The sequence below is a fragment of the Numida meleagris genome, chromosome 1 (assembly GCF_002078875.1).
Source record: "Numida meleagris isolate 19003 breed g44 Domestic line chromosome 1, NumMel1.0, whole genome shotgun sequence".
NCBI classification, from domain to species: domain Eukaryota; kingdom Metazoa; phylum Chordata; class Aves; order Galliformes; family Numididae; genus Numida; species Numida meleagris.
This window is the reverse complement of record NC_034409.1, coordinates 103,431,936-103,452,233: the sequence shown is the minus strand read 5'-3', so window position 1 is coordinate 103,452,233 and position 20,298 is coordinate 103,431,936. Positions and strand designations below refer to the sequence as shown.

At 38.8% G+C, this 20,298-nt stretch overlaps 1 protein-coding gene across 8 annotated transcripts; it reads left to right on the top strand.

The window, feature by feature from the left end:
• On the top strand, nucleotides 59–20,204 carry CRYZL1 (crystallin zeta like 1). Of its 8 annotated transcripts, none has more exons than XM_021404842.1 (14): nucleotides 59–311; nucleotides 1,502–1,573; nucleotides 4,453–4,530; nucleotides 5,075–5,147; nucleotides 5,770–5,814; nucleotides 10,123–10,191; nucleotides 11,693–11,826; nucleotides 12,625–12,736; nucleotides 15,204–15,227; nucleotides 15,988–16,086; nucleotides 16,768–16,889; nucleotides 17,362–17,467; nucleotides 19,054–19,099; nucleotides 19,771–20,204. In XM_021404842.1, the coding sequence occupies exons 2-14, from the start codon at nucleotides 1,508–1,510 to the stop codon at nucleotides 19,868–19,870; spliced, it is 1,074 nt and encodes a 357-aa protein (XP_021260517.1). In that variant the 5' UTR covers nucleotides 59–311; nucleotides 1,502–1,507; the 3' UTR covers nucleotides 19,871–20,204. The 8 variants fall into 8 exon arrangements, 7 of the variants coding, with proteins under 7 accessions (XP_021260517.1, XP_021260492.1, XP_021260465.1 ...); XR_002441189.1 differs by lacking the exon at nucleotides 59–311 and adding an exon at nucleotides 370–456 and having other exon boundaries at nucleotides 17,321–17,467; nucleotides 19,771–19,858; XM_021404817.1 differs by lacking the exon at nucleotides 59–311 and adding an exon at nucleotides 370–456 and having other exon boundaries at nucleotides 15,207–15,227.

Here is a 20,298-nt window from a genome sequence, read left to right as displayed (position 1 = left end):
GCCCGCCCGCCCGGCCCCGTGAAGGGCGGCGGGCCGTCGCCAATCAGAGGCCGCGAGCGCCGTGCGGACCCCGCCTCCGCCGGCCAATCGGGTCCGCTCTCGCGCCTAGGGGGTCAGCGCGCAGCGAGGGGAGACGGGGACGAGGGTGGCCGGGCCCGTTCCCCCCGCAGCTTCAGTGGGACGCGCCCGAAGGGCGGAGCCGCGAGGGGGTGGGGCTTTGCGGTGTAGAATTAACCCGGCGCCTCTTCATTCCCCTTGCTGCTGGCTGGGTTGCGCACGGCGCTGCGGCCCACGCCTTCTCCCCGCCAGAGGTGAGTGACAGCTAACCTAGCCAATCCTGTCTCCGCCTCCGCGCCGAGCGCCCAATCGCGAGCCCGCTTGCTTCGGCGGGGTGGAGTGAGGGCGTGGCCCGCGCTCGCCAGAGGGTGCTGAGGTGGGAGCGCGGCGGAAGCAACGGTTTGTCATGGCAACGGCCGGGCGCGGGGCCCGAGCTGTCGGGCGCGGCCGTACCCTCCGGCCCTGAGCCTCGGGTGGGGCTGCCGACCCCGTGTTGGCTCCGGCTCTACCTGGGGGACTGCTGGGGGCGGCGTGCAAAAGTACTGAGGGGGGTGCCGGGGGCGTTTGGAGGCCCAAGGGGCGGGCAGGTACCTGGCGAAGGGCACTCGTGGGTGCGGCTGCGGGTGGTGGCCGGGCGTTGGCGGGGAGCCGGCAGTGCTCTGCGCCGACAGAAGCGGCTGTGGTGGGTCTGGATGGCGGGTGCCAGCGTAAGGCCTGGCTCCCCATCTGTCTCCCCGTCTGTCTGTGCTCTCCTTCTCCCTGGAACTTAAAGAAACGTGTTTTCAAAAAGATTCTTCTTTGTCAAGGGCAATGTATGCCAGAGAAGTTGGGAGAGGAGACCGCAAACCTGAGTTGTGATTCTCATTATGTGTGAGGTTCCTGATACTCCTGCAGCAGTTTTATTTCCCTTTGTACTGCCTTTATCTGAGCCACTCAAACTGTGTGCCTTTCAGCTGAGTGGCACACTCCGCATCCACTGCTGGACTTACACACCATTCGTTACCTTCTGCCATACATCCCAGTCCCGAGCGTTTGCTGTGTTGTTGCTAGCAACACTGTCATAACGTGTTGTGGGTAACATCTGAGGTGGTGGCACAGGCTGCCGAGAGAATCTGTGGTGCCCCATCCCTGGAGGCGCTCAAGGCCAGGTTGGATGGGGCCCTGGGCAGCCTGAGCTGGGGGGGGGGGGGGCAGCCCTGCCCATGGTAGCGGGTTGGGGCTGGGTGGGCTCTGAGGTCCCTTCCAACCCAGCCCAAGCCATTCAGTGTTCTATGGTTCTATCATCTTTATCTCTTCATCTGTTCTAAAATTTATTTGTAAGACTCATCGTGTCTCTGTTGCTTGCAAACAATTGCTATTCTGATTAGAAATTAATGTAAAGCTTTAGTTGTTTGTTTTCTCTGTATTTACTGCATGATTTACAGTTACTGTGTCTTTTTTTCAGGTCACTATGAAGGCCTTGTATTGTCAGCAGAATTCATCCGGAGAGGAAATGACCTTTGTCTTCCAGGAAAGAGTGAGTTCTGATCATAACAGCACAATTAATCATTCAGTGGAAGAAGGGAGTGAAATTTTAAAAAGAACTGGTGTTATCTTTGCTCAGGCAGGCGGGTAAATGAAGGTAGGAGAGAAATATTTTACCATCATGATGCAGCACTTAGCAAGGGCAGTGCTAGATTTCTGGTTGCAGTTTTGGTGTCTGCATTTTAAGAATGGCTTTTTTTGCATTGCTACAAGGCCAGAGTTCATTTATTTTATGCTCCCATCTCTTGAGTAGATATTCGAGTCACTGAAAAAGTAGAAATGTAGCTTGAGAAATTTACCATGTTCAAAGTGTCTCTGCTGTTAATTTTCTCTCTTCTTGCAAGTTCTTTGCTCTTATTAGGCACTGAAATCGCAGTGCAGCCTTTCTCTTAGAGGCATTGATAGTTCTCTGTCTAGCTAACCTATCTTCCTGCAACTTGAAAGAACAAGAAGACAGCTACTTTTCTGTCCAGTTGAAGCTATTGTGCTGAACAGTCTTTGTCAGTTTGATGTAAATATTAATTGGATAAATGTACACAGGAGTTGGTGGCATAAACCCACTTAAACAGAATATCAACGTGTATATTGATGCCCATGTATATGATGTATATTGATGATGAGTATCTGAATGGAGAAAAATGCTTACATGGTTTTGAGGATGTGAACCTGTGTTTTTAAATGAATCCCTTACAGATACAAAATGAATTGCTACAGATACCTATATATATTTATGTAATATAGATAGCTATGAGCCACGTATCAAAATGTAACAACATAGTACTGATAAGAATCTTGCTTGAGTAGACGTAAAGTCACAGTAAGGAAGCATGTTTAATGAGTTGCTGAAAGAGAAGGACGCAATAAGATGGCTGATTATGATACAACAAGATGCATATTCAGGTAGCAATCTTAAATCCACTCATGCTGATTGTTAAATACTGCTTTAGATTGAAAGGTTTTTTCACCCCTCAGCAACACGTCTTTGGTCTCTTCCTTTTAATGGTTCTAAGAGTTACGCAGCTATAAGGTGAGATGCATCAGCCTAATTACCCAGTTGAGAACAGTAATTTTTACAGAGTAGTTTACATCTGTGTGACGGCTTTGTGGTTACTAGCTCCAACACTGAAGAGGGGATTGGAATATACATAGGTGCTGCCAACAGGCAAACCCGGCAGCTCCGGTAGAGTCTTAAGTGAGCTAAATTAGATCTTGAAACTGCACCACTGTATATATTACTTTTCTGTCCATTTGCCTACTTAAAGCTCTTCAGATAGGAGCTAATTCTGCAGGTATTTGTACCACAAGCAGTACTGTGGAATCCTGATCCTAAATACAAATAAATTTTGGAAAAAAAAAAAAAAAAAAGAAGGAAAACCAGTTGACTGAGGAAGTGTTAATGAAACAGCAGCTGGGTAATGAGAAGACAGTAGTTTGGATGAAGAATTTACATAGCAAAGTACCTTAAATGATGCTTGGTCAAATTATAATATTGACATATTTAAGTTATGAAGTCATTAACAAGTTAACAGCACAAACATTTCATTGTTTCTTCTTGTTCCCAAGGTCTGTGTTCTTGTAATCTTTTCCTAAAGAAAAGCAATTTTACTATGTGCATTGTAACAGTACTTTGATTCACTGAACTATATACACCATTCATACAATACATCCAAAAGAAAATACAATCTTGAATTTACATAAATTACATAAATCCCTTAGATTATAAGTGTTGAGTTTTTGTGTTTTTTTGTTTTTTTTTTTAATCTGAAATGCAGTATTCATGTAGTTCATCAGTCTAATGGCTTGGCTGTTTTGTGGAACAAAGAATTGGAACCCACTTCGGTTTGTTGGAGGAGGAGGAGGTCAGTCTCACCTACAAAATCCCTTTCAATTTTAAATGAACACCACGTGTTTAACTGAGCAGTGGTGAGGGAAAAGTGCAGCTCAGTATTCCTCTTCCTGAAGTTCCCCTTTACCTTGCTAAGCCTAGGAGAAAAGCAACAGCTGTTTGTTGGGAATAGTTTTTAAAAGTGAATAAAAGAAAGCTTAAACACTTAGGAAGACATCCTGACTTCAGAAGTAGAAATAAAGCTGTAACAGCTTTCTGGTACATGTTTTGCTCTTAATTCCAACAGAAGTTTACATCACAGACTGCAGTCTGTGATGGAAATAGATGATTTTGCCTTCAGTTGTTAATGTAGCTCTTAAAAAAAACTTCGCAAAATCAGCAGCTCAGAACTCAATGTGACTAATTAAATTATTTAAATTAGCACTACCCCACTGCTTCAAATCAGTGCAAGTCTCAATGCTGAAACCAAAAGTTGGAATAGTCAAGGTTTCATTAGAACTTCTTGTACGTTAGGTGCTTGTCATTTGTGGGACTCAACTCCAGTCCTTACTGGTGCGGTTTCATTGATGTCGTTGGAACTACTTGAACGTTTACCTCAGTATGACAGCCCAGTATCTCAGACACATGTCAAAATTACCTTAACATTTTCCATCACTCCTACTGTCTACTTTTAGTATTAGAAATCTGCCTCCTTCCATTTGCTAGAGAGGGAACTACATATTAAAATTGTTTCAGGTGAGAATGTGATATTTAACTTGCAGGGGAGAAAAAGCAGAGAAATAGCTTCGGTAACAATTGAGATTTAGAAAGGTCTTGCGGTCAGTTTGTCGCAGTATTATACATGTACTCAAAATGCTGTTGTAAATCCAATGTGGTCTCAGTTTCTTTCTCATTGAATACAAATTTTTGTTGTGACTATGAAACAGTCTAAAACAAGGACTGTGGAAAAGTGCTTTTAAGAGCTTGAAGAGGATCCTACTGACGTGTTCATGTTACAGTGTATGATGTATGTTTGTTTGTCCTAGGAAAATGTTCCTCCTACAGGAGACAATGATGTGAAAGTACAAGTTAGAGCCTGTGCACTGAGCTGGATAGACACAAAGGTATTTGATTTTTTTTTTCTTTTTTTTTTTTTTAAAGCCAGAGGTGTTTACGGTTTCCGTTGAAGTTCTAAGCCAATGCCTTAGCTGGTAACTGGCACAATTCCATTTATGCCATCTGAGGATATGGCTTTACCGCTGAGAAACAAGGTACAGGATTGATGTGGTGTTCTTATATATATCTTTAAATAAAAGGCACCTGAATTTGTTTACTAATTTATGGAGAAATATCACAGTTTTAATTTGAGTTCTTACGGTAAAACCCTTTTATCATCCTCTGCATACTGACTTTAAGTCCTAGTTTGGCTTGTCAGCTAATGACTCTGTTTTTTTGATTTTTTTTTTCCTTTATACACTTCTAAATTTAAATGTAGAAATAAAGTTTTTAATATTGAATGAGGAATGCGTGTATTTTTTTTTTTTAACCGTAACAATGTTTTGGTTGTGGCCCAGTTTTTCTATTGCAAATATCAAACACTGTAAGATCATAATAAACATGCAAATTTTGAGCCCCGGAAGGAAAGTTATAGTCATTATTTTCATTTAGCTACTGTCAGAAGTGAAATTGGGAAAGGAGCTTCTGCCTGTTGGTCGAGAAATTTCTGGAGTTGTACTGGAAGGTAAGCTAGTACAATCCCCTTGTGAGGGCATGTAGCAAGAATTAAAGCCTGTTAATCCAGGATAAATAAATAGTGTTTGCATGGTACACCTTTAATAATAGGATCTACTATTTGTTTTGTTAATGAGACTTTCCTTAGATTAGTAGTGGTACTGAACTGACAGTAAAGGAACTGACTGTAGTGCCTGCATATCTGTTTGGAGCTTTTAAAAAGAAAAAGCACAGCAGCTTTCTAAATAAACTATATTGAGATCTTAAGGTCTTAACTATGCGTGCTGCAGCAACCTTTAATTAATTAATAAAAAGTATTTGTTGGAATTGTGAAGACATTCAGGAATTTCAGCAGTGATTCATTTGCATATCCATCTTTGATGCGTAGTTTAAAGAATAGACCTTTCAAATGCGTGTGTCTGCTTGCATGTAACTGGGAATGGGATGCCAAAGAAGAAAGATTCGTTTTCAGTATGTGCATATTCAATACAGAATGTACATTTTTCACTAGCATTGGGGTATATTTAATTGTATGAGCTAGTGATAAGCAATGCTGTCAAATGCATGCTTAATTTCAGCTGTAAATATTTATGCTGGTACCTTCTTCCTTCTATTCATATATTCTCCGTGAGTTGGGAGAAAGGTGTCCTTCTTCCAGCCAGATGATGAAGTAGCAGGTAAGTCAACACTTGTTTGCTTTATCAACTAACACAATTAATAATCTTTTTATAATGAATGGCTGAGGTTATAGACATTGCTAAAGCTACAATTGAACGTGTATTTTCAGAGTTCTAACTGGCATCGCATGAATCAGCTCCTGTAAATGAAGGTTTTAATCTGAAGGTATTCTCTTAGGGATGGTTTTTGGTTATAAGAGGCAGAAGTTCAGGTCTCCAACTAATGTGATCTGTAGTAGTCCTACTACATCCACTGAGTCTTTAAGAATATACACTAGGCATGTATACTTATGTAAATAAATTATACATGCTAATTAGCCATAGAAAGGGAGTGTTCCAGAGGCAACCATCTGAATAAATAGACAATCATTTGTATTTATAGCACTACCTTGACGTACGTCGATTTTTCCAGAAGTAATACCTCCTATTCATTTCCATGGAAACTACAACAGCCACGAAGAGCACAGTGACACTATTTGATAGAACAAATTCTCAGCTACAAAACACTTTTTTAACACAGTCACCACCATTAGCTGTGCGTTCTCACCAGCAGTGAACAAGAGCACACTTGTAAACATGCCACGCTTGTAAAAATCTGCACCACTGGAGGTGACCCGCTGTCACTGCCACTACTGCTGAAATGCACCACTCACCATAATCCATTCCTGATGACGTAAAGAAATCATGAGTGGTCCTAACTTCAACATGCAGGCAGGTTCATGGATTTTCTGAGCTAACGGAAGTAATGGACACGCTCAGGTGTTTTGCTAACATTTGAATAGAAACGCTAATTCAAGTTGCTTATTTTTTTAGAATCTTTGTTTTTACTGCACATGAAGATACTATTTCAGCTCATGAAAGTGGATTTTTTCCTCACTTCCTTTACTTAACATATAGCCTGTGTTTTCAGAGCCAGCTAGGAGCTGGCTAGGAGATTGTTATCAGAAAAGCCCATCAGATGGGCAAGTGGTTATCACTGTGCTTTTGTTGTTTGATTTTTTGTAGTTGTTGAAAATGGACTTCCAAGTCAATCGCATGGAATGTGTTCGGGGCTTTTCCTGTTAAAAATTTGGTAGAACTTCCATATAATTGGCTTCAAATTTAGCAGAATGAGTGGTTATTATTAATTTACCATAGAAAGTCTAATTCTAACAGGTTGGAAATAGTATTCCATTTATGGGATGCAGAAATGACTTTACTTTGTTTATTGAAGCAGCACAATTATGACCAAGCATTTTCAAGTCTTGTAACATGAATTACTTTGAACTAGGAATAGTATCATTATTGTGAGCAGCATTGCTCATTTGGTTAAAAATCTTACTCACATACGCTGCATCTGTTGAATATTTTAAAATATTTGCTTCCATCACCTTTGTGGTAGCTGAAAGAAGGCAGTTCCAGGAAGTAATTAAGAAGGAAAACACCCCAGAAAACCTGTCTGTGAATCTGAGAGAGCCAAGTGACACTCTGAGTGACTGTGGGAAGGTGCTAAGGTCTTTGTTTGTTTGTGTGAGAATTTTTTTTTTTTTTTTTGTGAAATAGGACTTAATTTCATTCTTATTCAAATATATAGAAAAGTGGTTTGAAGCACCTGAGCTGCTTCAGTGTAGATCTGACATTAAGGGAATGGAATCGGTCATTGAATCTGTACTGGGTTTGTGAGAAAAGTAGGTTCATTTTGTCTGAGTTATGGGTTTGTCCAAGTTGTCTGTGCTGTTGTTTTTTTTAATTCTTCAATACTGAATGTTTGCAAAGGCAGATACTGAAGAATTGAAATTACATTTCTGGAAAGAGGAAGATAAAGAAAACAGCATTAAATATTTTTAGCCCTGCAGGAAAGAAAACCCACTTCTTTGTGGTTAAACACTGAAATCTCACAACATTTCTTTTTGAACAGCTGTTCGTCCTCATGTATCCAATATAGATGCTGTAAAGACAAAACACAGGAGTAAAATATTTTTTCCTATAGTAAATCTTTTCCTAATGGGCACACTTCCCAGTTATTGTTGAGAGCTTATTTTTAATTAATAAATGAACTGATTTGTAAACAATATAGCTATTACCAAATGGTTTGGTTACCTCTGTGCTTAATAACATCAAACTGTCCCAAAATACGCAATTGTCAGAAACATATCTTTGCCTAAGTTTTATAGAAAAGCCTGTCCTTCTGTCACAGAGTATAGTCCTGGTATATGCATCTGACTTCATCGGAAATAATGTGGTAGTATTGTCCTTATTTATAAATCTACTCTTTCCTGTGAAAAAATCATACTGTGTTCACTGGAACTACCTGGTATGTTACATCTTTAATCTATACCTAAAATCATACCAAGTGTTTCTCAGTTTTGAAGGTTTATCTTCTTTCACCTTCCAGAAGAGATTATTTATCAATATAATGTATTCTCTTTACATAGCCTTTTGTTTGGTTAAGATAAATAATGAGAACTCGGACTAGCCATTTTGAGATTCATTATTGACTTGTCAAAGTTTGTTTGTTTTTTTTTCTCACAGAATCTTTTAGCAATCAGTTATGCCCTGTTACTCATTAAAACGAGTGCAGGAGAAAATAGAGAGAGCTACGTCAGCTGTAAAGACTTGGAGACACGAACCTAAATACAGTATACAGCTGTTTACATATTACAGTGGTTAGCCAGTTTGAGTGCCAGTTCTTCTACATGCCTCGTTACTGAATGAATAAATAAATGCATGAAAGCCCTATGCTGAGTATTTCTGACAAATAAAGTGAAAAATCTGACTTTGTACTTGTGTCCAATGCTTGATGTGTATAACATGCATAAAATAAAGGTCTCTACTTGATGCTGGAGCTTCTGGAAGCACTACTGAGGTATACTGACCTAAGGGCAAAGTTACTTAAGAAGCCGTAGCTCTTTGCTCAGTGTGAGGGTCGTATTTTTGTGTATGGTTTTAGAGACCCTGGAATCAGTGTGAGTTGACAGCAATGTGTAATGACTCCTTAGAGGCTGTAGCATACATTATCTTCTAACACTTGAGACTCCAGTGACTTGCACCTGATCTTTTGCATCTCTTGAGAAAACGAACATCTTCATGTATTATTTGTTTTGCATTTTCTGTTTTGAGATTTAGAATGCAAACTGGCTTAGGTGCCAAGGCTATTTTACTTTACTATAAGGATATCCTTGTTAACATTTGAAATACGATATCGTATTAATCATCAAAATCTAAGTGCTTTAGGATAAAGGATGTATTTCTTAGGAATGTTGTTCCTTCATAGATGTTAGCATTCTGTATATTGCTTTAAACAGAGGATGACTAAGTTGTGAAAGTAAAATAGAATCAATATTCATCTTGTAAGAAAATATGTTCTGAGATTCTTGCCCTGCTTGCATTATTTCTTAATTGCTGCTAAAGCTATGTAATTGGGGCATGTCATTGTTGTTCTATATATTAAAAAAAAAAACCTTCAGAGATTTGAAAATGTATACTGCAGCCCATCATTTTTGAGTGGAAGTTATGAAAGTTTGGTGGAAATATCAGCCGGGTTTGCCGAGGATTATCTGCTGAAGCCCTTGGTTTGGTCTAAATGGAGCTTAAATGGGAGAGGAAGGGGAAGTATTAAGCATCTTACCTAGGAAACAGGGAACGTATCTTCAGAAGACTGATTGGATGCCAGAACCTACTGCTTATGCACCTTCTTTTTTGGCCAGTGGAAGGACTGTTGTGACTCTTCTGTCCATTCAGTGTTTGCTTTCTGTCTTCTACAGGTGTTTTCTACCTTTAATTCCTGTTCTGCGTTACAACTTTTTAAAACTTATTGTCACTCATTCTCGGTTGTTTTTCCTCCGCTCCTTTTTGTCCTTTTATTCAGTTGCTTTTGCCAGTAGCACACTTTCCTGCAGCCTTCCATCCTGGTGACTGTAGCTGTAGTGTGACTTGGTCTGCAATACGAGGGCCCAGTTTTCTTTCCTGATGACCGTGGCCCAGAGCAGAAATCAGAGCACTAATCAGAGTGAGAGCAGCAGGAAGTGGGTTCAAACATGACCTGACAAAAATTAATGGTGCTGGTAGCAAAAAGCATTATATCTCAATTCTTTATCTCCCCAACTTTAAAGTGCTGTTTGGAGTACCTATGAAACAGTCTTATGCACTCTGCCCCATAGAGGTTACACGCTCTTACCTTATCAAGTTCTTTTAACCTATCATAAACCTGACAAGAGAGCAATTGAGCCACAGGCCAAGTGGGACCAACAATTTCATTAGGAGCTTGTTTTGGTTATAATGTATGCTTGTTTGAAATTAAAGGTCTATGTTTAATCTTCTTTTCCCCAGGAATTTTGCCTCTGGATTCTGAAGAGTCTGGTCTTTGTGAAGTTATTCTAGTTCATGAGCATTATTTGGGTATGTAGTTCATATATTTTGCTGATGTATCTTACTATATCTTTGGAATTCAGTTTGGCTTTTCTAATACAGTGCTAAGTAATTCGAACTTCTTAAGCATGTTTTCTAGCAGCGTTCGGATGTCCTGTCTACTCTATGTATTCATAAAATCACTGAATGCCTTGTACTTTCAAAACCTTTTTCTTTGCTGTTATCGTTTACGAGGTTCATGTTCTGCCTAAACCATGCAAGCAGACTCATCTTTTTCATTTCCTTCTAACTTCCCTTCTCGTTGCTTCACTTTTATTTTCCTTCTTTTCCTCACCTAATCTGTCAAAAAAATTAAGTAAGAAATTTGCATTTTTCCTCAGTTTGATCCAGCCTGGGATCATCACTTGTGACTAGACTAACAGATGGGATAAAATTAGGAGACTACAAATTGAAGAAAGGAATTTTCGGGGATTGAGGATCCTAGAAAGCCCTGTATTGAAACGTTCTTTTCAACTGTTGTGACTTTCCAGTTTCCAGTTCCTGGGCGTAGAGTATCTTTATGTATATAACACTGAATTTAGGAATTTCCATGCTTCTCCCAACCATTTGTTGTGTTATTTTGAGTAAGCTACTCTTGCTGAGCTTAGCTTCTGTTGTGTTTCTATGACTGTCCATGAACTCAACCTCTGCGGTTAGGAGGGGACTCGTTAAATTTGTTTATGCCAATACTAAATCCTTGTTTTACTGTTTAAAATATGATAAAAGATCATTTCCATGTTTGTTTGTTTTTTTTTAATATACAAGGGATGAACGATACTTGCTTATGTTAACTTGTTTGGGAAAAAAGTCTTTCTGACTGGCTTTGGCAGTTTTTGCAAAAGAAGCTATGGACTCATGGGGATGCAGAAGATTTGTTTCTTCTAATACTTAAAACTACAGATATAGAAATCTTTGCTGTTTTATAACTATTTGCAATAGCTATAGGCTGAAAATGCCTTTTTTTTTCCTTTTCTTCCCCCCCCCCCCCCTTTTTTAACTGTCAGTCCTTTACTTTGTGCTAGGTAGTATCAACTGGCACAAAAGAGTTGATGCTGATGATAATTCCTAGAATTCTTTTCCTGCACGTGAATAAATGATCTCGGGTGATTGCATTGTTTATGTAATTATAGAGCTCCCTGGTTCAGACTAAACTGGCAGTTCTAAAGAGCTTATAGAGTCAAACCAAACTTTTCCAGTCCTCCTTTCTGTTGCCTCGGTAGGATGATGCTGTGCCAGGCTTTCAGCTGGTCTGTGGTGATTTTCCACTTTACTGTCAAGCTCTCTGCTAAGTCACATAAATTGCTGACATTAAAAATGATACTTGAACTTAGGATTTCTAGTTTACAAAGCTGTTTGCTAGTTCTACCTCCCTAGTTGTTTAAGCACGTGGATAAAACTGAAAAACACTTCTACTGTCTTGAGTGAAATGTCGGGAATTTGTTGCTTTCCTTTTTTTTCTGTGTCTGGTTTTATTTTTCTTTCTGACATTTAGTTCATAAACCAGAAAAAGTTTGTTGGGTGGAAGCAGCGGGGACTGTTCGTGATGGTGTCCGAGCATACACAGCTTTACACTACCTTTCACAAGTCTCTCCTGGAAAAACTGTCCTTGTAATGGATGGAGCAAGTGTAGGTAACAACTGTGTAATAATAAAACAATTTCAGTACGGATGGCCTCTGCTGTAGCAACTGTCTTATCACCAGAAACACTGGATTTTTATTTTTTTTTTTTACAACATACTAAGCTTATCAAACTCTATTCTATTCCTGTCAGTGCCCTTAGCTTAATGGATTAGTGGAAGGGCCCTCCCACGTGAGATACCGAGCCAAGAATACAATCCTTACACGTTGTGTGGGCAGTGAAGAGGTAGTTCTTTTCTGCTGTTTTACTTTGACATAGTTATACACTAAGCCTTCAGGTGTAACTGGAGGAAAGTGCCTTAATTTTTAATTCCTTTCCCGCCACTGCTTTTTAACTTTCTTCATATATAAATAATTTCATTTGCGTTTCTGCAGTCCTTACTGCTAATGAAAATGTGAGCTTGCCACAGCCGAGATTTGTTAATGTAAGTGCAGCTGGAGCTGTTTTCTTGGTAGCACTTCTTCAACAATCAAGCGAGCACAAAGCTACAAGTTACATCTGCAGTCACAGTACTTTCATTTTTGAGCTATTTTGTTGAGGAGATCTCGTTAGCTCCTAAATTTATTCATAGCTTTCCAGTCAAGGAAAAAGATTCTTTGGCTTCATTTGGAGCTGAAGCAGGTCTGTGAATATTCAGATTCTCGGTTCAGATTTTATTAAAGGAGTAAGTTCACTTTTGGATACTCTCCTGACTTTTCCCGACTGTCCTTGCAATATAACCTTTCTTAAATTCTTGCTGTAAATAAGCCCATCTACTTCTTTGTTGTTTTTGTTTTTATCTCCAGCCTTTTGGTACAATAGCTATTCAGTTAGCACAGCACAGAGGAGCTAAAGTAATATCTACTGCCTACAGTCTTGAAGATAAGCAGTACCTGGAGAGGCTTAGACCCGCTGTGGGTAAGTTGTATGCTTCAGTACTAAAGTTTAAGCTTAAGGAGGACTTTTTGAAATTCTTTTACTCTAGAGGCTTATTTCAATAGCTGAAAAATGAAATACAGATTTATAAATAGGCTAATTAAATCGTTTAAAAACTTATTTTGTACTCTGTACATATTTAAATTCTCTTTTACGCATACTTAGTGGAATTTTTATTTTTAATTTAATTTTTTATTCTTCATTATTCATCATTATGGTGATGCTTGTCTCTAAGTACTTTCCATCTCACGCAGCACTGACTTAAGTGCTGACTTTTGGCTTAGCTGCTCAAAAACCTTTTCACTTGATAAAATTGTTGCTTGTGAACAAGAAGAAAGTATTACTAGATCACAAGTATCACAGTCTGTAATTTATGTACCCGAGCCAGAGTTCACATATAATTATATGCTTGAGATAAATTCTGAATCAGACTACAATTTCTTCTAGTAGCGTTTTATCAAGCTGTGTGGCAGCTGTTTCAAGTACTGTTGTAGCTGTAAAATGATGCATGTTTTACAGTAGTTGGATACTCCAACGCTTCGTTGGACTTTGCATTATAGAAAATACTTACATTCATTCTATTTCTATCCTGATACTTCAGGTTTTTTTTCTTTTTCTACTTCAAAATGAGAATGCTACTTGAAATGTGGGAAGAGGCTCTGTAAAAGCTACCGGCATCTTTTCTGATCGGCTTTTTTTATTCCAGTGCTACAGAGTTGAGGAGAGTAGAATATTTCTTTATCCAGACTGTTCTAAAATAAAGGATAGCGTTACAGATTCCAGATTACAGCAGAGTTCACGGGCTGCAAGTAAAGTGAAGAAAAGGTTAAAACTAGTTTCTGATGCTTCCTCTTCAAAATGCTGAGACTGCCACAGTATAGTCAACATGATTAAGTTCTTAAATGCATGATTATTTTTGTCATTCAAAGAAGTATGCATAAAAGTAGTGGTGGCTGTTGTAAGAGTGTCTTGGCTTAAGAGGAGCTTCATGGAGTCAGTTACACCTACATAAATTACAGTCACATCAAAATACACATGAGTTAAGATGAGATCTGATTTCAAAAGATAATGTCAATTGTCTCTGACTCCTTTCTCCTTTGTCGTTTTGCTTAGCAAAATTATTTGCAGTCTTGGCTTTCCAAGTGGAGAATTACGGCAGTTCTCCAATCCCATCTCTAGGTCTGAGTGACTTGCTAAAACCAGGCATTACTGACGTGCAGGTGCACTTCCCATTGTCCTTATGTTCTCCCTGCTGGCCCAAGAATCGTAAGCTAGCAGAGCAATGAAATAAGCCGGACAGCTGTTCTTTAGATGCCGAGAGAACAGAGTTCTTGTCAATTTTAATTCCTTTCTGGCTCCTGGGAACAGAACTGGCAGTGGAAGCACAGAGACAACACAGTATGCATGTGCATTCTGGGGCTGCACGTTCACGCACATCTGCAGTGCTGGGGAGTGATTCACTTCCAGCCTACCAAGTGAGCATTTAGCTCTTCCCGTAGCAGCTTTGGAGTGCTGATAATGCAGCAGGAAGCGGAGTGCTGTGCAGAGGTTCTTGCACAACAGGAAGGAGAGAGGCGTTTTTTGCTGTCTGACCTTAATGATCTTCAGCAGGGTACTGCCAAGTTTTGTGCTGGGAGTGTAATCATTCCTTTTGAAACCCTGCAGACTTGTGTGTCTAGATTTTTTTATCTTTTATTTTTTTTTTCAGTAATCTCTGGAGTAAACATGATAATAGTACAAAGGGGGGAGGTATGCTGATGCCCATGTTTCAGACTAGAGACAAAATATTAAATAATGATAAGTCAATGTTAGAGAAACAAAAGATGTATATATGAAATATATACATCCACACACATGCACATACGCATGTTCACATGAATTTCTTCTATTCCCTGGATTGCCTCCTTTTTTATAATTTGTGGAGTTATTTTGGCTTGGCTTGTATTTTGGTTTTAGGGTTGGTTTTTTGGTTGGTTGGTTTTTGGTGGGTTTTTTCCCATCTTGTTTAAACCCAACACTGAGCTTTCAGTGAATTCATTCTTGGTAAGAGCTCATCTGCGATCTCGTGGTTCTCATGACTACGTTCAGCAAAGCAAATAGCAGATGTTCCATGTGGCAGCTTTCAAAGTCTGTAGCAGAAATTCCTGGGTGAGCATAAACTCTGGGAGGAAGCTGTGGAAATGCTGCGATTTCTACTTCTCATCGGCAATGTTTTTTTGTTTTTAATTTGAATACAGGAAATGTTGGTATCAAATTACTATTTAGTTATGACCATGTCTGTTGGTTTTGGCCAGATTATTTGATTTTAGTGAAAAATATTAAACAACTGAATTTGAGAATGTGAATACATCTTAGTATTTGAATAAAGGGGGAATAATATTCTTCTTAATGATCAGTGTCTTGCAATTTTTTTCTCTTTTCACTCCTCGTCCCCGTGCTTAAATCCAAGAAGGTATGCGGCAGCCTTTAGTGAGTAAGTGCACTTTGCAAATTTGAGTTAAATCCCTTATGCTTTGGAAATGGGCCTCTACATTTCATTATTCCAGTTGTCATTTTGTTGAGAAGTCTTTGGCCTTTATAGTTTCTTCTATAGAAACTTAGCTTCTGCTTCTCTGCCATTGTTGGTCCTGATACTTTCTTTTCCTATCCTTCTGTAAATAAGGTATCGTTAATATCTGAGAAAATACATTAGTGACTTTCAGATCAGGAATATTTCAAAAGGAGATGCAGAAACTTCTATCTGCGTATTTATTTAATGACCCAAAGGGCCATTCACATTTTTTAGAAATACTGCATTAAGTAATACCATTAATAAGTTTATCCATGCTGTGAGACAGGTAATGATGCTACTAAACATTATTTTAAAAAGAAGATGGATATAATGAGACTAAAAAACTTGCTGGGATCATCAGAAAAGTCAAGTCAGCAGCTCATTAGTGACTGAACTTATTGGGCTTTTACGCATTTACTTCCGATATTGAAGTTGAGACTCCATGCTAGGAAGAAATACTTAAGTCTGTATGAAAAAAAGGGTAAAACTTTACTTCTGGATGAATTTAATCAGCATTTTTTTTGTTGGTTTTCACTGTACTGGAAAATGAAAAACTATTGATAGAGCTTTTTGACTTAGCTGCAAACTTGCTCATAATACAGAAAATGGGAAGTCTTCATTCTGCCGTGAATCTAAACTCTGTGGTTCTATTGTAATCAGCTGAATGTATTGCTTTGTCTAGCTCGAGTGATCGATGTGTCAAATGGAAAGATAGATGTGGCAGAAAGCTGCTTGGAAGAAACAGGTGGCCTAGGAGTGGATATTGTTGTAGATGCTGGAGGTATGTAACTGATGCGAACCTGGTCCTCAGAGTAGCATTAATTATTTTTTATATTTCCATGTAGTATACGTGGAAGTTACATCACCTCAAAACTTTACGTGTAACTGCTTGATCCCATGTAGTTTGATGTATGTGTCTTTACTCAATAGACCTCCTTCAGAAAGATCTGCTTGAGAAATCCTCGTATTACTCTCTAGTGGAGGTATCTTGAAACATTAGTCATCAGCTAAATGGGTCTGAAATGCTTCTTTTCTACTTAAAGCTGAAAAGAAGTGGTTTTTAAAACTAGATGTGTGACATCATTGTTTATGCTACCTTAGTTCATTGTTCTAAAGCAATCGTAATAGCTGAGAAGTCTGAAGTTACTATATCTAGCTGCAATAACTAAAGAACTTCTTAGTCGTACGATCTTAAGCAGTATGTATTGAATTTCCTGAATCTTCTGCTTTCTGAGATAGTCTCATGAGACCGACAGCGTAACTGAATTCTAGTTCTGATCCAGGCAGCCATCGTGCAATGTGTGCATTCAGATGAATATACTGCAACTCTTTTGTGTCTTAAGTCATAAGACTGAAAGAATCCCAAGACATGTTTTTTGGTACGGGAAGAGAGAAACGTTTCATTTTTGACAAGGATTGTTTTCTTCTGAGCTTGAACGTATAAATCCTTTTATTTTTCCAGTAAAATTATATAGTGCTGAAGATGAATCAACTTCAAAATCTCAGTTACTGCCTCATAAGCATGATATCATCACTCTTCTTGGTGTTGGGGGAAACTGGATAACAACAGAGAGAAATCTTCAGGTAAAGAGACTGTATTAGCAAGTTCATTTATACCACAGCATGTATATGAATGTGTCTGTGATCTTCTGCCGTGGCTGAATGGTTACCCACTATTCAGTGACATCAGTTGTCATTTAAGAAGATTTTCGTAGCCAGAAAATGAAAAGCATTCAGGCTTAGTAATGCTTTTTAAATATTCTCCTTTGTGACAATTTTGGAGCTCTCTTCTCTAACACAGTAAGTTAGTAGCTTGGTTATACTGAGAATTTTGAAAGATCTCTTTTGATTGCTCAGAAATATTAAACTGTTTGGCAAGACAGAAAGGTATCACTGAAAACTGTAAATGTTACAAGTTTGCTTTACTTGGTTGAAGAATGGTTAAGGAGCATGTTGGTTTGTTTGTTTTATAACCACAAATATAAAATAACCATTTAATCTTTATTTTTGTACAGGAAAATATAACTAAACAACGTATTTCTTCATTTTGTTTAAGCTGGATCCTCCAGACAGTCATTCCTTGTTTCTTAAAGGAGCCACAGTCTCCTTTCTGAATGAGGAGATATGGAACTTGTCCAACATAGAGCAGGGGAAGTACCTCTATATCCTTTTGAGGATAATTTTGAGTACTGACTGCTAAGGAATGGATGGAAATATGACAGATAAACTAACAAATTATCTTGTTTCCTCCTGTAACTTCACGCTTAAGGTCAGCACAGAGAAGCATACAACGTAACTACGGTATAACATGTTTGTATTTAAAGCTAGTCTCTGTATACTTTCTAAATAGGAAGTAAAAAGCAATGGTGAAAGGCAAAAATGCATTCTGGAAAAAGTAGTGGTTTTCTTTGAGACTGAGCCAATTAATTAAAGCTATTGAAGCTTTGCAAGTATTTACATTGTACATAAAATACTCCGGATTTTTTTTTGGATCTGTTGAGATGTGTCACCTGTAAATCTTAATGCAGTCAGGTTAACTGTAAACATTAAAATATTTTGGCTTCATAATCTTCCTCTTATCTGCAGTGTCATGTGCTTAACATTTAATTGAGCAAAGATGTGGGTGCGGAAAGAGGTGTGCTCCCTTCGTTGCATTACCAGCCTGTGGCCTTAAGGAGGTGGACCTGGAGCTTTTTGCTAGCAGGACAGTGTTCAGTGGGTTGCTTCGTGGAAGGGTTGTGGCTTTAAGGAACCTCCCTGCTCTGCACTGCAGATTGAGATCTGCTGAATCACTTTTGCAGCTTAGCAGAACAGCAGAGGCAGGTGAGAATTAAGTCATTACGCTTGTCAGAGGACTGACTATACTGCGAGAAAGTCCTCCCCTCCTCCAGTGAACTGCAAAGTAGATTAGGCAAGGTCAGGCACACTGAGGGGCACTATTTAGGGGACGTAGGTTATCATACATAGCTTTATCTTTTGGTATTTTTGTTGAATGCTTACCACGTAGTTATCTACGTGTAGAAAGTAAGCTGACTAAAACAGATTTTTTTCTGTTGTCTCCCCTAATATCAACAGCACCTTTTATCACCACTTCTTTAAAAGCTGAAAGGAAAAAAATCTGCTTTTTGATATCTCTGTGTCTTGGGAAATTCTTGAGCCTATGGCATCGATTCCTTACCTGAAGAAATCACAAGGTGATCTTTTTAAAATGGCTTGAGCTTCAAATGTTAACTGGGTTGCTCTTAAAATGAAAGAAGGAACATTATTTCTTCAGAGTTTCATATCAACACTAAATACAAAATCGTCTGTTGCATCGATACAAATGTTATGCATTAGCACAGAGATTCCTTAAAGGTGCACAATGTTGCTCCAAGAATGTATAAGCTCTGCTAATCTCCAAACTTTATTTTGGTTTTTCTTGCCTCTAATTTCTGCATGAACAGTAGGGATAGATTAACTGGTACCAAAGTCAGTTGTCTTCAGTCTGCCCAAAAAAATGCAGTTGCCATTCTGATTACTTAGTGCTTTACTTTGCTTCCTGCAGACTGTGTTTGCCTGCTATAACCATTTGGTTATTCTGATATATAAACCCACGTGTAAATCTGAACTAATGGTTGGAGTTAAGGTTCATTTTTGTTTTGTCTCGATCCTGCTGGTTTCATGTGAATACTGGGCTCTTAGCAGCAAACCCAACTGTTGAAAGAATTTTCTGTAGATATGCTGTTACCTTGACAGACCTCATAGATACGCATCTTAGAAGATATAATGGAGAAATTATCGAGTGGTGTTTTCAGGTAAGATAGATGATTACTTTTTTTTTTTTTTTTTTTTTTAAATTGAGCCTTAGGAGTAAAAATCTCTTGCCAGCACAGCAGATCTATGGGGAGATGCTGAGGACAGGATGCCTGAAATAGCTTATGTGGAACTGTTTATGGCCTGTTTATAATATAGCGGTCTAAGACTGGGCAAACTTGGTAAAACCCCTGATTTTGCTGATGGCAAAATTTAGCAGAGGCAGCGCATTCTTTTCTTGGTGGAGGAAGAGCATATATCTGGCTGCTCAGCAACTTGTCTGACTGAGAAATGGTGTTGACTGTAAAAGACAATCAGACAGTCTGTCTGATATTCCTTTGTAAGAAAAGCGACAGCGTTATTAGATACACCCGTAATGAGGTGGGAATGGAAGATCCTTTCTATTAATGCGGGCTAACATTATTGCTGTAAAGCAAAAGCTTTCTCACCACCACCTTTTCCCTGTAAGAAGGATATCTATTTAACTTCTGTTTCCTGTTTGCTTTAGGGCTCTTTCATTCTTCTGTGAATCTAGGCAAAGCTGTAAAACTTTCATTGTGTTTAAGAAGTAAAGTTTACATAGTGAAAGTAAAGTCTATAGCAGCAGTCCTAGAATGTTACTATTGATCTGAGCATGCTCAGCAGACCCGTCTGACAATCTGTTCCATTTTAGGCCTCAGCTGGATGAACCGATCCCATTGTATGAAGCCAAAGTTTCTATGGAAATAGTTCAGAAGAATCAAGCAAGAAAAAGACAAGTCATTCAGTTCTAACACATGAATTCCTGACTTCTAAGACCATGGAAGATAAAGAAACGTAATGTATTTCAGAAGTAAATTAGTGTACACTTTCAAGTAATTCCATAACCAGAATTTAAAGATCTTCTGTACCTCAGCAGTACAGAAAACAGTCTGTGAAGCTCCATGGACTTGAGACGTTTTTTGATCCAGTTGAGTAAAATGTTCCCATCAGCAGCTTCTGAACATACGGTCTTGATGCACAAATCTTGACTGCCCTGCCCTCATTACAAATGTCAGTAACATCTACAGGCAATCTCTCTTGCTGCTGCTTTTCAACCATAAGAAATTAAAGGGAAAAAAAAATGCTGATGGTGTTTCTTGTTTGGGTTTTCTTTTCAGTCCCCTTCATACTTATCTTTATTTTTTTGACTGCATTAAGACTGATTAGCGTCTGCAATGTG

Coding starts and splice junctions, on each gene's coding strand:
- CRYZL1 (XM_021404842.1), top strand. CDS start 1,508: ATGAAGGCCTTGTATTGTCAGCAGAATTCATCCGGAGAGGAAATGACC. Junction 11,827..12,624: donor TTGTAATGGATGGAGCAAGT/GTAGGTAACAAC, acceptor TTTTATCTCCAG/CCTTTTGGTACAATAGCTAT. Junction 19,100..19,770: donor TTATCGAGTGGTGTTTTCAG/GTAAGATAGATG, acceptor GTTCCATTTTAG/GCCTCAGCTGGATGAACCGA.